This window comes from Diabrotica virgifera, chromosome 1 (genome assembly GCF_917563875.1).
Source record: "Diabrotica virgifera virgifera chromosome 1, PGI_DIABVI_V3a".
NCBI lineage: Eukaryota > Metazoa > Arthropoda > Insecta > Coleoptera > Chrysomelidae > Diabrotica > Diabrotica virgifera.
Window position 1 is genome coordinate 108578606 of NC_065443.1, and position 19528 is coordinate 108598133.

The window sequence follows — 19528 nt, forward strand, 5'->3', positions numbered from 1 at the left end:
CTATTGTTTAATTTCGAATTCTTTGAATGTTACAATAATTTCGTAAAGAATCTGGGGTTAACCTACGACGAGATGAATAACTGAAGTCAACACATCAGAACTCATGGGAAGGGGGGGGGGGCAAACTAATTAGACTTTGATGTATCATAGAACAAAAACATCCATCCTCTACCTTTCTAGCCGTAGCTGGCTATTGTCTACAACCATCATAGGGAAAGTACAATTTTTTGTTGTCAGGAATATGACACAACCTCAATAATAACAATTTGTCGGTTGTACACACACCTTATCAACGATTTCCGAAGTAAAAAACAATTTATTGTGCAGAGGCAAATATACAGTGATAAGCACGCTAATAACCGGCAAAATAGCTCAAAAGATGGAAAACATAATACATTGCGAAACAAAAAGAGATGAAACTAGTGGAGGTGGAAATTATCGTTATAAACGTATTAACTTACATTACATAGTTTCCCACCTTTAAACGTCGACAAGAGTATTTTATAAAATTCTACTGTCACAGTGACAGTTGTCATACTCTCTGATACGTCTAAAGGTGGGAAACTATGTAATGTAATGCTATTTTAGACCTTTATAACGATAATTTCCACTAGTTTCATCTCTTTTTGTTTCGCAATGTATTATGTTTTCCATCTTTTGAGCTATTTTGCCGGTTACTAGAGCGCTCATCACTGTATAACCTCACATATAACAGAAAGTAGGCTGTCACGAATTTAGGAAACGGAGTGTTCACAAGAGGAAACACAACTGTTACCGCTCTATCGGGAACTGCTCCCTCAGTTTTTCTTCTTCTTCTTCCTCTTTATAAGCAATTCTGCTTGTTCATTGGCGGATTGATACCTCTATGGAAGGTTGTCGCTCCATCTTTTGCGCGGTCGGCCGATACTTCTTCTGCCGATTGGTGATTTATCTCGTGCTATTTTGACCACACGTGTCTCCCCCATTCTGGTTATATGGTTGTTCCATTCTTTTTTTCTATTTAGTGTCCATTCGTTTATACACTGTACGTTACATTGTCTTCTAATATCTTCGTTCCTCTTTCGATCTCTCAGTGTATTTCCTGTAATTCTTCTCAGTACTCTCATCTCTGCCGTTTCCAGTAGTCTTTGTGTTGTGGCTGTATCGGGTCTTGTTTCTGATGCATATATGTAATTATTGGTCTTACACTGGCTTTATAAATTCTTGACTTCATCTCAGTGTTAATATGTCGGTTTCGCCATATAGTGTTATTAAGGCATCCTGCCAATCTATTTGCTTTTTGTACTTGATTTCTCACTTCTTTGTCTAGGTCTCCGTAACTTGACAATGTAATTCCAAGGTATTTTACTTCCATTACTTGTTCAATACTGATACCATCAATTTCTATTTTGCATCTGATTGGTTCAAGGTTCATAAATAGATGGTATAGGGACCTTGGACCATAGAGGTATATATTAACATAGAGGCAGCCTACCTTCCGCGCTTCCTGACGACAAGATCTCATGGACTGGTTTGCTGCATCTCTTTCTAACACATTGGGTGCATTCAGCAGACACAATCGCTAACTAATCGATTAGTGATTTTCTGCTGAATGCCACATAAATTGTGGCATTCAGCATGTAAGTCACAAATCGATTACTAATCGATTAGTTAGCGATTGCGTCTGCTGAATGCACCCATTGTATCGAAAATCTCTGATGACATTCAGTGTGAACATAGGCACGGAAGAGGAGGACAACTGTAGCAGCTTTACTATGCGTAAGAGTGAAACAGCACTAATCCAAATAAAAAAGATGGTGTCGTCACTTTGCTCTGAATGACACTCTCTCTATGCTAATATATAACTCTATGCCTTGGACTCGAGTCACTTTTTCGTCTCCTGAATGCGACCATTGAGCCAGTCCGGTCGTTTCGCCTCCGATGAGTGTCACTTGTCACTAAGGTTTGTTTTTTGTTTTTATGATATGGGATAATGGGATGGGGTAATTTTGCTTTTTTGAATGTTGAGTGTATAATTTGGTATTATTAATAATTATTTATTGAAATACATAAAATCAAAACCAAATGGAAGTAAAAAAAGAATTTAGTGAGGATTCGTGTAAAGTAGAAATAGAGTATCATGACTTGGATGGCGTTAAATGTGAAGTAAAGCAAGAATTTAGTGAGAAGACATGTAACGTAGAAATAGAGTATAATGACTTGGATGATGCTCTTCTCGATGGCTTTAAATGTGAAATTAAGGAGGAATTCAATAGAGAAAGTATAGATGACACCTCTAATTATTTAGAAGACTTTCCGATAGGTCCTGAAATAGAATGTGACGGAAATAAACTGAAGCTGTGTGAAGAAAACCAAAAAACCGAAAAAGGTAAGCAAATATAACTCTATTTAGTTAGATGCTCATCCCATCTTTCCAACTAGTTGGTGCAGGTGCAAAGCTACACCTGCACCAAATCACCATCATTTGACATTTAATTTTTCAAAAACCAAATTAATTTCTTTTAACACGTTGACGGACAGTGCGTCAAATATATAAGCAAGTGTTGTGACACTATAATATAGTGTATATAATATAATATAGTGTCACAACACTTGCTTATACATTTGACGCACTGTCCATCAACGTGTTAAAAGAAATTAATTTGGTTTTTGAAAAATTAAATGTCAAATGATGCTGATTTGGTGATACATATTATGTATTTTGCAAAGTCGAATAGGGAAAATGCAACATCTATAGACGTTGTGTCACATTACATCAATCAAAATTAGATGTTCTGTCCATCAACGTGTTAAGAATGTGGGCAGGGAAGGCATTTGTTCTGACACTGTAAACAAATTTTTAGGTCTATATTGATAATAAACTTAAATTTGAGCAACACACTGTATATTTAACACCTTTGCTGCATTTAAAGATATTTATAAACTTAAATGGAATGTGTTTGGAATAGGCATGAAGAAAATTAATGCTGCCAACATACAAGAGAGAGGTCCTGAGAGAGACAGAAAAGGATTAGGTAAAATTTGACAGGCTGTGTAATTTGAGTTGCCTATATCAACTTAAATTAGTGAAATGGACCTCATATTTTTTTAACTTTATTAACTTAGCTTAATTTTTAAATACTGCCTATCAGCCCTGATACCAAGTTAAAAAAATATGAGGTCCATTTCCCTGATTTAAGTTGATATAGGCAACTCAAATTACACGGCCTGTCAAATTTTACCTGATCCTTTTCTGTCTCTCTCAGGACCTCTCTCTTGTATGTTGGCGTCAATCTCGCTTCACTATTTGAATGGGACGGGGTCATTCCATATAGATTGACAGTTCGTTGGTTACGAGGCATATATGTCCTGTAGTGAACCTTTGCCACAGTGCATCACAATTGAGTCGACTCAGCCTTGTATTACAACTGTTATTGTAATAAGAGGACTCTTTGTCTCATAACGCAGCCAAGATGCTAAGCAAAAAGATATCATAGGGTTGCTTTGCTGTCAAATCAGTTACACGCCATTTAGATTTCAAGATTGCAAAAAGTGTTTATGTGGCCTTGATTTAATCTTATTTGAGATACGATATTATTGTCTTTTGGGGTAGCTGTTCTCTTCATCATTTCAGCAGACTTTTTATGCTACGAAAGAGAACATTCAGATATTTAAGTATGCAAAGTAAAGTGTGGTACATCATGCAGACCTTTGTTCCGGAAACATAGTATCTTGACACTTCCTTGCATATACATATATCCTTGAAATAGCATGCTTAATTTATAAAAAACATAAAGAGGATATTCGGACAGATTCCTTTTATAACACTTGTCTAACTTACATTATTCCACTTCCAATTCCTTCTTCTACATTAATTAAAAAATCATATATTTAAATTGGAAAGAAAGTGTTTAATTACCTACTGCTTGATATAAAATCATCAAGCAATATTTTTGTATTCCAAAAAGCAATCAAGAAGTTTGTATTATCTAATGTCCAGTTGCACCAACAAATAAACAATTGATTTTTTGATTTGGATTGCCTGTTTATTTTAAAATATAATAATTGTCAAAGAACTGTCAATTTAAAACAGAAATTTTAACGATTTTCCTGAAAAATATTAAATTTTTTACCATCAAATAAAATATAATAACAGAACACTTTTCTTTCGAAAAAGGTTAAAATTTAATATTTTTTGGGAGAATCGTTAAAATTTCTGTTTTTAATTTGCCAGCTTTTTGACAATTATATTTTAAAATAAATTAGCAATCCAAATCAATAGTGTATAATTTGTTGGTGCAACTGGACATAATTCTTACTATAGTATGGAGGAATTTTTTGAGGACAGTTGTGCTAATTCATAGCTTTGTTATTATGGGAATTTTATAATTAGTATTTTTATGTGTCTTTTGCTTTGTTGTGTTTTGTAAATGTAACATTAGAAACGATAAATTTCTCTCTATCTCTATTATTAATATTTTTTTCTATACTGTACCGTACATGTTTTTATGTACTGGACAGTACATAATAGGAAAAGGTACTGAACCCTGTTTTTAAACCAGGGGAGTAAACTCAAAAGACAGATTCACACCCAATAATATTGTTGTAAATCATTGAAAATCTCTTTGTTCATAGTCATAAATTTCTTATTTCATAACATAAGTACATACTACAATATTATTTTTATAGATACATAGGTATTATACATTGTGTTGTTTTTTTAGTTTGTTTTTTTAATTATTTTATTGTGTTTTTTTATATATTTTAATTTGTGCTAAACACTTTTTTTCTTTCTTTTTTTTTATTTTTCTTTCCTCTTTTATTTTTGTTTCTATATATTTTTTTTATTTATTTTTTTTTCTATTTAATTTTTTCAAACCACATTAACAAATTATGCCTAGTTAGTACATATTACGTTTACAACTTGTATTTACATAATTTAACATGTTTATAAATGAGATGAAGAATTTCCATATCATTTGTAAATATTAAAGTATTAAGGTTTATTGAGAAAAAACATATTAAATCTTTTAATTCCTTATAAAGGTCGTGTATGTTATTTATTTGTAAATGACATTCTAATATGACATGTGTTAGATCTCCGATTTTGCCACAAGTACAATTGGGAGTATCTGACAAGCCGATTCTATGCATGCAAGATGGCGTAAGATCATGATTGGCTCTCAACCGATTAATGGTCTTTATAAAATATCTATTATATTCTGTGTAAAACCATCTTCTTGAGCCAGTATTACATTCTCTGTAATGCAATTGCCAATTATTTTTAAGTTTTTGTCTGCTAAAAGTATCAATATCTGAAGCTGGAATTAAATTTTTGTTTATTTTTTCTCTGATCATATAAGCTGATTTATTAGCAAAATGGTCTACTATTTCATTGCCTTTTTTTCCCGAATGGCCCTTAATCCAAGCAATTGTTACATTTACTCCTAATTGTATAGTCTTAAGAATATTCAATTCAATGTGGTTAATGTGTTTGACTGTTTGAATGTTACTCAGTCTGTCCACCACGCTTTTACTGTCAGTAAATATAACATAATTGCTAGTTGGATTCAGTAGTACATACTGAACAGCAAACATTACTGCTATCATTTCTGCTGTGTATATTGAGCATTCAATAGGTAGGCTATATTGATGATGGTAATTTTTGTTTTCATGGAACACTGCACGCCCGTTCCATTTGCGTCTTTTGACCCATCGGTAAATATGTACTGAAAATTTGACCATTTTTCTCTAATAAGTATATCAAACATACTTATTTGGCGGTAAATGTGAGTTTAAATAACACGTTTTAACCTTGTTAGAAAATAATGTTCTTGTCATTTCACTGTAGTAAGGCAGAATTTGGCTTTTATAGATAACTTCATTGTACTTTACCATACTTAGATAACTTTCTACCAAATGTATAGATTTTTTAGTTCTTCAGTACCTATGTCGGCGCACATAGTGGAAGCGGTTTCCACTTACCGCGCAGACCCGCTTTTAAACGTTTTGAAAATGAATGCACGTCTTTAAATGTACACGAACATAGTCAAAGCAGGTTCGCGCAGGCCAACCGCTTTAACCTGCCTGACCGCTTTTACTCAAATGAGAATTTATTTTTTTCTGCGCGGTTTTAATGTTTTAATGTTTGTACAATGAATAAGGAGGCATTAATTGCTGCCGTTTTCACTTTCTTTCATTATCTTATTTTAAGTTTTGAAATAGATGATGATATCCTCCATAAATTATTTTTTCGCGATTAAGAAAATGTATACCGCGCGCGCCAACCGCTCAGATTCGCGCGGTTTGCCCGTAAGCGGAAACCACTTTCACTATGTGTGCCGCCTATGAGTGAGGTCTAAAACTGATAGCTCATGTAGATCTTGAAGGTATTTACATTTTTTGGACAGAATTCGAGTTGTAAATTGATCACTGAGAAATTGGCAGATGATAGGTTATAGTTTTTAGTTTAAGATATGTATTTGTATTTTCTGTAATCCTAAATAACGCTGAAAAATAAACTGCCAATAAGAGAGGAGCTAGTTTTATTGAATACGCAAATTGAAAACAAAAATAAAGTTACTCAAAAAATGACCAAATACATCTTCTTTTTTGGTTGATCATTTCAGGCTTCGATGGTAGTCCATAAATATTATAATATAGGTACTAATATGTCGCTAAAGAGTTCTAAAAACAACTGTTTTTTTATATAAAAGCAGACTAAAAATCTAAAAATTAAAGGAATAACGCAGAAAACACAAAAAATCTCAGATATAACGTAATTAACCTATAAAATGCCAATAATGTCAAAATTTCATAATGTCAATAGTGTCAAAATTTCATAAGAGTGGAGTAAACTTGCCTGAGGTTTGACCAATTACAAACAAGCATTAAGGTACTAGTACACTTTAGAAGACCAAAAATAAGCATTTTTTCAAGATTTTTTTTCTCAGAACATTTATTAGAAATGAACATAAAACTTTTTACATATTAATACCTAACTCTTAGAGAATACAAAAAGTATATCTTTTTTATTTATGCACATACACTAATATTGTAGAGGGCGCCAAAGTCGAGGCCTCGAAAAAAGTAGTTCCGATGGTGGACAGTTAATCTCAGGATTGGGATCTCTGAAACAAAAAAATCGTACGGTATTTGAAAAAGGAAGGTTTCTTACGTGACAATTTACCACCGTTAGTGAAAAATTTTGCAAAACAAAGATTTTACGGAAGTTCGGAAAATGTTTGTGAAAAAATCGCCCGTTTTCTTTCAGTTTTTCATAGTTAAAAAATATTTATTTTTTATTTTTTGGTCAAATTGTGGTAAATTGTCACGTAAGAAACTTTCCTTTTTCAAATCCAGTACGATTTTTTTGTTTCAGATATCCCAATCTTGAGATTAACTGTCCGCCATCAATTTCCGAGGCCTCGACTTTTGCCCCCTCTACAATATTAGTGTACGTGCATAAACGAAAAAAGATACATTTTTTGTATTCTCTAAGGGTTAGATATTAATATGTAAAAAGTTTTATGTTCATTTTTAATAAAGGTACAGTAAAACCTCGATATAACGGACTAATTGGGGGGACGGGATGTCCGTTAAAGCCGAAAGTCCGTTATATAAAAATAGGTTTAAAATAAATAAAAAAACTTCTTTTTTGAAAATATGTACACTGTATTTAAATATAAATAAAAAACACAAACAAAATTCTATTTAATTATCTTCAGAAATTCGTCGTGAACGTGAAGTGACGTTGTTTGATATCGACACGCTTGCTTTCGATAATCCTGCTTTAAAAAAGGAATCAAGTTTTGTTTTGCACTTTTGGAGTTTGCTCTTTTTTTATAATCAACTCTCTAAAATTACGAAATTGCGAATAATACAGTTGAACTTCGTTGCCTGAATAATCAATAAATGTTATTAGATCGTTAAGATGCTATCTTACCTCTGAGAACTTCATTTTTTGCAGTGTTGTTTTGCCTTCTTTGCTATCTTCACTTCCATCCTCATGTTTTAGGTTCATAACTTCATCTGCTATTTCACTTTCAGTCGTGATATTATACCCAGGGACACCTTCATCTACTTCTAGCCATTGTAAAATAAAACATCTCAGCTACCTACTTCTTCTCCGGCATTATTAGATATGTATTGTCTTACAGAAATCAGGAATTTCCAACCCTTCTTATCTTATGTCTGCATCTTGGCCAACAGACAATTTTTTTTTACTAGATATCCGTTTGGTTTCCAAAATAATTTCCTGATCCATGGGTTGAATATGTGATGTTGTATTTTTGGCAAAAACATACAACTAAAGTTTCTAGGTAGGTGTAGCATTTAGGGTCCACGGGGACCCCGTTGGTATTCAATGTATCTTGGTATGTGACAGGTTAAGCATGTATCATATCAACAGGATGTTTTTAATTTTTTTATATTTGACCAGATTTTTCGTTCGTTATATCCGAAGTCCGTTATATCGAGGTTTTACTGTACTGAGAAAAAAATTCTTGAAAAAAATGATTATTTTTGGTCTTCTAAATCTAAAGTGTACTAGTACCTTAAGGCTGATTTATGTTAGGACAGGCATCTGAAGAACAATAAAAATCGTACGTCCTCGGCACGAACCTTCAACGTGCCCGTCCTGTCCACGTCCCCGTTGTAACATAAATCCGGTTTTACGGTGCTATGAATTTTAATTACTCCTCCTAGTTTAAAAACAGGGCATAGTTTAGTAAAACGCAAAGTAAACTGTAAATTGACTGTTTACTTAAGGCTGTATGACACTATGCATTTTCTTGTATCATTTCTAATATCGTTTCTGATATGTCAAAAAAATGTATAGTGTCATACACAGATACAAGAAACGATATCAGAAACGATACAAGAATTTGTGTCAGGCACAGATTCTTGTACAATAACTGCGCCAATTTCTGCGCAAAGAGCAAAAACGTAAAACCTGCTGGTAAAACTTCTAAATGTCATAATGGCGGCTGAAAATGAGATCATATGATTTATGTCTTGATGAATTTATTTGTGTTTTGTAGGTATTATTTATAAATATTTTATTGATACTTAATTATACCGTTTGGTATGGACTACTGTTCTACTAATAACCATATATTTAGAATAACTTTGGGTTTCATATTGCATAATTTTTTAATAGAGGAAAATACAATACATAGTTCCAATTTGGATCAAACTGAAGATAATTATAATGCAAATATTTTAGCACAAATATCAAAACAAAATAAAAAACACAAATAATCTACAGTCAACGTAAAAATTCTAGTTATTATAACATTAAAATATTTGTTTTTAAAAGTTTATAAATTTTATAAAATCCTTAAAATCAGCTGTAGACGCAGTCGCAGTACTACCATACCAATGTAACGTGACAGGGCGACAAACAAAATTTCGACCAATCACGTGCCGAATTTCATACAGTTTTCGATACAAGAACTTGCATAGTGTCATACAGGGCACAAATATACGTACAAGAAATGATACAAGAAAATGTATACAAGAAACGATATCAGAAACGATATTAGAAATGATACAAGAAAATGCATAGTGTCATACAGCCTTTATATGAAATTTATATCAATGAACTCAATATGTGACCCAACCAGTTCCATCTTTTTTCTTTATTGTTATTCTGGTTGGTTCATGTTTAGTTTTCCTCACTACTGTACATGTAGTGAGTCCTTATTCTATTCAATTATTTAAATAAAGGTAAGTAATTCTAAATTAAATATTTAAATTTAAAACAATTGATATTTCTTTATTTTCGCAGTTACACAATTTGTTGAAGTAGAGCTAAACGATTACACAGAAATGGAAAACAAGGATCTGTAGCACCATCTACATCTGCTGTGCTGCCCAACAAGAAAAGAGGTTATCTAAAAAGAAAATTAAAACATTTAATGAGTGAATCTTTGAAATGGATATTTTATAAAAAAAATTAGAAGGTGCAATAACAGAAAAACGAAGCAAATTAATTAATCATAGGAATGAATTAAAAAAACAACATCGCCTAGAATTAGAAATAAAAATAAAAACCTTAGAATATGAAAATTTAAAACGTTAAAAATTTTGTTATTTGAATAAGTAATAGAAGTAATAAAACAAAATGTTTTGTCAAGGTTTATGTACCCACCTTAAATGCGTCGTTACTAGAGATGAACCGACAGTTGCATTTTCATTATTTCTTCCAGCAATCTCATGAATCTCCTCAGGAATAGTATCTTCAGCATCTATCATATCATCAATGTTGTTATTGTGATTGATATTATGCAATACAGCACAGGCCACAACAATGTTTAAGGCTGTATCTAATCTTATGCTGGCCACTCACTTACGGATAACGAAGAGGCCTGGCACCTGACATGCCCTTAACCGAAGGTCAAAATTACCACCCACATGCAGTTATCATTCAGTCGTTAGAGCGATCGCTTCACAAAACTGCAAGTGTGTGACATCTGGACTGCAGTTCGTTAACTTAACTGACATCGATCGGCAAATCGGATTTTTTAAAGAGAAAATGGCAAACAAAAACGCAAATGATCCTGAGTTTTTACTTCAATTTATTGATATTTATCAATCACATCCTTGCCTATGGAAGGTTAAAGATAAATGTTACGCGAATCGGTATTTAAGAGAGAAAGCTTATCAACAATTAATGTTTCCGGGATTATAACCCCTAATGCTTGAGGTGAAATAAGAGTTGTGTATTCATGTCTTCAAAACTGTGACCGGTTGCTAAAAACCTTAATGTTGCAGATAGTCTCTCTTCCGCACTGACGGCACTCCTCATTCTAGTGTTTTGTTTCTTTATTAAAGGTGTCACTAGTTTTAATAGCTTTTTAAAACATGTTTCATCCATTTTTAAATAATTTTTATAATCTTTCGTACAGGAAAGCTTTAATTCTGCCATAAGTGCCATGTGAGATAACCTGTTTCTTTTCATGAGGCAGTCTTTAACCCAGTACGCTCTTTTCTTTTTCTTTTGGCTTTTTAGCACAATTATTAACGCACACGCTTTTTTTGTGAGAGGGACATGTGCACACTGTGTGTGGCATGCACTGTTATCCTTAATGGCAATTACGGTTCATTCTCTTTAATTCTTGACTAAACTGGAAAGGTGGCGCCACTAAAGACTTTTCCAAATGCGCATGTCATCGCATCTGCAGAAACTGCAGCAGCGTTGCCACATTTAGTAGATTTCTACTTTTTTGGTAGATTTTTGATATTTTTAAAAAATTCTAGTATATAGGCAATATTTTTTAGTAAATTTTTGGTATATTTCAACATTTTGTTATGGCTGAAATAAAATTTGCTTTTTATAGTATTTACCCCATTTCTAAATTAGTTTTCAGACATTTTGTTACAATTTCCCAATGTCATTACCGAAAATAAGATTCAGGACGTAGATGATGAATTATTGTCCACATATTACTATCATTATTATCCACAATGAACACTCAGGATGTGACGTCACTAACTGTCACTTTCAGTTTGCTCAAACCAGTTTGATCAAATTATTTGATGGTGGGACGCGGCCTTTACAGAGAAATGAAACTGGATTCTGGTGCAGTTTCAACAAACTTGCAGATTTCAAGTAGCAGTGCAAGCAGTATATCAGGTGTTATTGAAGAGTTAAGTCGACTTTACACTACATGATTTATCATGTGATTTGTCATATGATTTTTCCCATGACGAGCCGCAAGACAATGCTTATGACAAAACGAGCCGTATTAACAATGCAAAATCATATGACAAATCACACAGTGTAAACATGTAAATTTCACTCCATGACCAAATTATATGACAAATCACATGATAAATCATGTAATGTAAAGTCGACTTTATGGCATTCGGTGAGCCTATTAGAAGCTAACGATGGAAAACTAAAATATCTAAGCATATGTAACTTTGCAAAACAAAAATGTTGTGTTTACGTGTTTCCAATGTAAAATGCGAAAGAATGACATCTGACATGCAGAAATCGGTGGATGACAAAATATTATATACAAATATTAAATATGAAACTGATAAAAATTAATTATAGTTTTTTCCCAGTTAAAATCTAAAAAAGTTTGGTTTTTTTTACAAATATTCATATTATATTAATTTCTAGTTAGTCAGCTGTTGTTTTTATTATAAAAGTCCTAAATTATACAAATACGTTAATAAAGTTTTATAGTATATTTTAGTTTTTGATTTAGTAGATTTTAGCTAAACTTACAGACTTACAGTAGATTTTCTAAATAAAATGTGGCAACGCTGTGCAGAAATGTCATTTTATTTTGTCTTGTCAATGGCGTCTGATGACATCGTTGTTTGTTTACATACGTGTTTGAATTTATTTTATTAAATTGTTTTTTTACTTTTTACTTATAGATTAGCTATATATAACAAAAACTTTTGTTCTCTTACTATAAAGTAAAATATTAAGTTTGTGTGCAAATAATGGTGTTTAACCCGCCGTTACACGCGTCTTCTATTCGGACGTGGTTGCACGCGTATGAGCGTCGCCCTCACCTACATAAGTTCGACTTATTTCGAGGAAGAATGAATGTCAACATGTATAAATATAAAATGGGTTGTACTCACATATTATAGAAAGTCTCTTATACCAATTTTTTTTATTAATTTAACAAAACAAAAGTAAAAATAATATACATAGATCAAAAGCAAGTTTTCTTAATTTTCAATTTCAGCAAGCCACTGAAGAAATTAACGTTCTTTACGCGAATTCATTTTACTAAAAATACAAATTAAAATTAACAACTGTTCTGAAGCTATTTCTTTGTGGTATTTATGTAATTAACTATTAATATTTTGTATTTTGATAACGACGTCCGAGGTGGAATTCGAAACGTCAATAAAATCAAGTTTTCAAGTTAAATTGTGACCTATTTCCCAATTAGAATAGGTAAATTTAAAAATGGGTTCTTAACCAGTGGCGCACCTAGAATTTTCCTCTAGGGGGAGGGGGGTTAGCTTGGGCACCGAAAGTTTTTTGTGTTATTTGTGAAAGACAAGTTACATTTTCCTACTTTCTTTTATATATATTTCTATATGCTCTGGGTGGGATTTTAACCCCTAAACCCCCCGCTCGGTGTGCCACTGTTCCTAACCTAATCCAAACAATAATATTTTAATTAAACCTACCTAAATATTAAATAAAAACCTAAAAGTTTCTTTGAGATAACAGAAACGTGATTTCACCGTGATTGCACGCGCAGTGAGGAATTCCCTCACTTGAAGAGGGATGTCTCTTCTTTCAACTATCACACAGCACACTGACCGCCAGAAATATTCTATAACTTTTTCATACCCTCTTATGAACCATGCTAAAGGCATTCCTGGGTGCTTAAGGTTATCGTATTAGTTTACACAATTTCATTGGTTATAAACAAATATGGTGAGGGATTCCCTCATAGCGCGTGTAATGGCGGGTTAAATGCTGTGTACCAAACAGGTCTGAGAAGTAAGGAATATTCTTTTGGGTTACTTTGCATTCATGTAATTTAAAAATTTTGTATTAATTTCGGCGCTGCCTTAATGTCAGGATTGATGTGTTTATAAACTCGGCAATGTTACAAAAAGATACTGGAAATATTTTAATTTTATTATGAGCTTTAATTTTGGTACTTTCCTGTAAATTGTGCCGTTAATTTTTTAAATAAATATTTTAATTTTTGAATTTTGTTTTTCTACCTTTCCTATTGTATGAACTATATTTATAATTGCAGTAAAAGACTCCATAATGTAATGCAAATTACAAAAAATAATCGCTAATGTAAGAAACAATTGTCGATTATTTTTATAATTTGCATTATGTTATAGAATCTTGTTTTACTACAATAATTAGTAACAAAGCTTATTTGAACGTTTAAAATTCCCGCCATTGTCCATTTAGTTCATGACTAAACCGGACAGAGGGCGCTGTATACATTGCAGTTTTACGTATTAAAGAGTTGGCTATCTATTCTACTTATATATACCTTATCTATGGTGTGTGGCAAGAGTTGCGATTCCCTACAGATCTTTACCTGAAGAAAAAGGTCGTCAGATGACGAACTGATTCTAGTGTGTGTCGGTTTTCGATAACGGCCTTCAGTCCTGGCCTGCATGCCATATCCTCTTCGATATCCGTAAGTGAGTGGCCACCTTAAGAGGATCGGTACGTATTTTAGGCTGCAATGCTATTCAAATGGGGATTCATTTTTTTCGAATCCTGAGAAAACTAATAAGTATTTTTGAAAAATTTAAACGCAGAATGAAAGATTACGTTATTAGCGAGGGCCGAAAGTCCCTGAGAACTTCTATAATGTTTATTTTAATAAGTTACAGGGGTGAAAAACTAAGAGAAAATTTAGTGTGATTTTTAATTTCAAATATATCATTCAAAATAAACTTTTTATTTATTCTAAGGGACTTTCGGCCCTCGGTAATAATTTAGTCTTTCATTCTGCGTTTAAATGTTTCAAAAATATTTATTGGTTTTTTCAGGATTCGAAAAAAATGAACACAATACCGTGGTAATATTTTCCAAATTTATCTTTGTCTTACAACGCACTCAGCCGAATACAATATTGTCAGCATATATTGTCAGTCAGACACTGACAATCAGTGACAATTTTAAATATTTGACATTGCATCGGGAATATGTTGAGTTATTGATTAAATATTATTGATATATAGTGTATTTGATATATAATTTGATTTAAGACGTGAACTTAATAAAAAGTTATTTATTGTGTATTATTTGTGGAAGATCCAAGCAGAGAATACATCAGGATAATATATTCTGTGATCCAAGTATTTTGTTGTTAAAGATGTTCAAAATTGTAAGCGTTCCATAACAATATATTATTAAAAAATCACTTTAACACTTTTCCTCTTTTCTCGATTGAGTATTAGTCTTTGTTGTACAAATAAATTATTACAATCACTGAATACATAGTTAGTGAAAAAATTATCACATTTATTAACTGAATTAATAATTTGCAATTATAAAAATAACAGTTATCCAAGAACATTCAAAACCCATCTCTTTAAATTAATGACGACATTTTCAAGTAGAATGACATTCTAGTAATGTTTACATATCCATACCAGTGTGAATTTTACTACACGTAATTTGCCGTGTAAAGACAGAAAAAGTAGGGATACACGTAAAATATTTGCGAATTATTGTTGTTTGTTTGGGTTTATATGACTGCGGACACTAAATCCATTCGCCAATTTTACTATTTTTTATTTTATTAGTCATTTTTTCGTATCTTATCCTAAAACTAATACTAATATAATAAACAATTCTACTAATAAATAATTATTTTTGTATTTTTTTTTTTTAATAATTTTTTATATATATATATATATATATATATATATATATATATATATATATATATATATATATATATTTTTATTAATTTTTTTCCAAATGATGTTCTCAGAGTTCCACAGCAAAAACTGCAACATTCTTCTTTAGCCCTCTACTTCATTCGAAAGCTATTTTACTATGGACTGTCCAAGTTCGTCATTCATTTTTATCTACATATTTTTTTTATATTTTTTAATTATTATATTTTTTTTTTCTATTTTTTTTTATATATCTTTTTTTATATTTTTTCTTTCTTTTTTTTTATTATTTTTTAATTTTTTTTTATTTTTTTTTTATTTTTATTTTATTATTTTTTTTATATTTCTTTTCTTTTTTTTCTTTTCTTTTCTTTTCTTTTTCTTTTAACATATAACAATTTACAAGAAATACTTACTCTATATTTTACAATTACAATTTAAGCTTAATATCTAAAATATGTTTATACAATAGTCGGTATACCAACTCATTATTTTCTAATGTTAATAAATAATTTAAATTAATGGGATGGTGGACATCAGTCAAAGAATACAGTGAATTTAAAAACATATTAACTTTATTAGAGATAAGAGAACAGGTCAAAATTTTGTGTTGTAGATTGCCCAACTGTCCACAAATACATTGTGGACTATCAGCTATATTAATTTTAAATAAATATGATGGAGTAAGACAGTGGTCAAATCTCATTCTGCATATGGTTCTTATCATATCTTTTGTCGACTCCATTTTAGAAAACCAAGGTTTATCCGTTATATAGTTTCTGATTGATCTGTAGTGGTTTCCTGTATTTACGTTTTCATCAATATACCTTTCTTTCCATTCTTTCTTAATCTCTTTGAATAAATTTGATTCAATATCTTTTGGCGTACAAAGATAATGGGTTAATACTCCTTGTGACACCGCGTTTTTAGCCAATTCATCTACCATTTCATTTCCAGTTATTCCACAGTGGCTTTTAACCCATGCCAACTTAACAGACTTTCCTTGTTGCTGAAGTTCTTTAATTTTATTTATGATATACAGTGTGTCAATTTTAAAACTTACAATGGCTATATCTCACGAAAAAAAGCTGATATCGAAAAATGCTTGAAACCGTTTCTAGGATAGTAAGGGGGAACTAAAATGACATGAAAGAGGACTCACCCCCATCAACCCCCTAGGCCCCACCCATCACAACCAAAAAAGTTTAAATTGCAAACCCCTACTTGTGATACATCATTGAAAAGGCTATAAAAAGTGCTATTCAATGGTATAAATAATAATTATACAGGGTGAAGCAATAATTGTGAAACTTTGGCTTAAATGAAAAATTTAATAAGGTTTTGTTGAATTACAAATCTATTAAAAATGTCAATTAAGTAAATACTTAATGTGAATTCCGTTGTTTGGTAAACAATAATACAGCCTATTTTCAAATTCTGCACGAAATTTAGCAAATGTTCTAGTAATAGTGCGACATGCTTGAGTAATTCTTTCTCGCAATTTCCCAAGTGACGCAAGTTGAGTTTTATAAACAACTGATTTAGGGTAACCCCATAGAAAAAAGTAATATACTATCCTACTATAAAAAGTACTATCCAATGGTATAAATAATACTTATACAGGGTGTTAATATCAGCTGGCTTACTATGACTTTTGTATTTGTAATGCTATCTCCCGGACTATTATTTTAAATGGTAAGTGTCCGCTCGTACTTTTTTTTGTTTATTAAAACTTAATTTGCCATTTTTGCCTTAAATCAGTTGTTTATAAAACTTAACTTGCGTCACTTGGGAAATTGCGAGAAATAATTACTCAAGCATGTCGCCCTATTACTAGAAAAACATTTGTCAAATTTCGTGCAGAATTTGAAAAGAGACTGTATTATTGTTTACAAAACAACGGAACCCACTTTGAACATTTACTTAATTGACATTTTTATCAAATTTGTAGTTAAACAAAACCTCATTAAATTTTTCATTTAAGCCAAAGTTTCACAATTATTGCTTCACCCTGTATAATTATTATTTATACCATTGGATAGCATTTTTTATAGCCGTTTCAATGATGTATCACAAGTAGGGGTTTGCAATTTAAACTTTTTTGGTTGTGGTGGGTGGGGCCTAGGGGGTTGATGGGGGTGAGTTCTCTTTCATGTCATTTTAGTTCCCCCTTACTATCCTAGAAACGGTTTCAAGCATTTTTCGTTTTCAGCTTTTGTTCGTGAGATATAGCCATTGTAAGTTTTAAAATTGACACACTGTATAATTCAATGTAGTTCACTTTTGATTTAGGATTTATAGCACTAATTTTACTAAGAGAACTTTTACTGTCACTAAAAATTATAAACTTTGAATGATTTATATTAGATAAATATTTTAGTGCTTCCATTATCGCTATTAATTCAGCTGTGTATATACAGTGGAACCCCGATAAGTCGGCCCCCGATAACCCGGAAGTCCGGCTAACCCGGACCGATTTTTATCAGACAAACATTACAACAATAAAAATGTATGTCCTTTATGCTGGATTTTCCAATTTCTTTTCAACATCTTAAAATATTTTCTCTTATTTTTCCTTATAAACATATTGTTCGAATACTATAATATCTTATATTTTTCAGGCTAATTTTATTTATCATAATAAACTTCGTAAAAATTTGTCGTTTTAGCGAATTCCTATGTAGTTCATTCGTTTCAATTTTCAATGTCAAACACATTATACAATGAGAGATAATGCGTATTTGTGTAATTTGATACATAATATAACTGGCATGACAGACAACGCTCATTCTCGTGTTATCGAAACCAATAGGCATCTGTAGTATCCTTTATTTACTTGAAACTGTCTAGCATTGTTTAGAAAAGACTATTAAAAAATTATTTTTCAAACAATGGCCTTAGTCTTCACTCTTATTAAATAACATATAACGTCTCGTTGCGAGACGGTATTGTGTGTGTGTAGTAAAGTCTCATTGTTCGTTCCGCGTAAATATATTCAGATTTTGTGTTTGGATTTTTTGTCTACGTAATGGCAATAAAACTTAAAATGTTGTTTTTGTTTCAAAATGATAACAAAAGACAGTTTGGACAATCGGTGCAAAGCTAAGAAAGCTAAAAATGAGACTCTCGACGACGCTTTGTATGTGTGGAACGCGAACGTGGTTTACAAGTGTCTGTGTGCCAATTATAACGGAGTTTATCTGTAAGCATACCATATTTTAATAATTTTTACCATTTTCTCCGGCTAACCCGAATTTTCGATAACCCGGATCGGCCGCGGTCCCGATTAATCCGAGTTAACGGGGTTCCACTGTACTCATAATAGAATTTAGTTTAAACATTTTACTAATTTTATTACTGCTATCCCAATAGGCACATCCCACACCTTCAATATTTTTTGATGCATCTGTATATAGCATACAATAATCTTTGAACATTTGTGAACTGTCGGAGATAAACACTAATTTTCTTAAAGATATAGGCAACTTGCTATAGTCCCTTAAAAAGTATACCTGAACTTGTTCCATACTATTAAAGTCAATATTATAATTTGGGTTTATGTCATATTTATAAAGTTGTTTATCATATATTGTCATTTTTGAATATAAATCTACCATATTTAGAGTTTTCTTTTTTATCCAATATTTTTTTGTCAAGTCTGCTAAAAACAGTTGATGTATTTTGGAAATTAAACTTGCCTTTTTTTCATACAATCTAACTAAAAGGTTGATGCCAAGTTTTTTTCGTCTTATATCCATCGGCATTTCACAGCATTCAACTTGTAGATTATTTATCGGTGTACTTCTTAGGGCTCCTATACACAATCTAAGGGATTTATTAATGATTTTGTCTATTTTATTTAAATGACACTGTGATGCGTCACTGTATAATATTGATCCGTAGTCGAATATAGCTCTTATATTATTTTTAAATAACAACAAAGAAATATTTGGATCTGCTCCCCAACGTAAGTGTGATACGAATCGAAGAAGGTTTATTCCTTTTTCTGTTTTTTTAACTATATGGTCTATATGTTCTTTCCAGAGAAGCTGTCTATCCAGAGTAATACCCAAATATTTAACATAACTTTGTACAGGATAGGATATATTGTTTATTAAGATGTGATTGGGTATTTCTTTTCGTTTTCTTGTAAAAATACATAATTTGGTTTTGGAATCAG

General features: G+C 31.6%; 1 protein-coding gene across 3 annotated transcripts in view; it reads left to right on the forward strand.

Annotated features, from left to right (window-relative positions):
* The first annotated feature begins 1680 nt into the window (after positions 1–1680).
* Positions 1681–19528, forward strand: part of LOC114326948 (zinc finger protein 239-like) — a 40177-nt gene continuing 22329 nt past the window's right edge. For all 3 annotated transcript variants that reach the window (XM_028275430.2, XM_028275431.2, XM_028275429.2), the window contains exon 1: positions 1681–2368. In XM_028275430.2, coding sequence (XP_028131231.2) covers positions 2065–2368 — 304 coding nt within the window. In that variant the 5' untranslated portion in view covers positions 1681–2064. The remainder of the gene's footprint in view (positions 2369–19528) is intronic.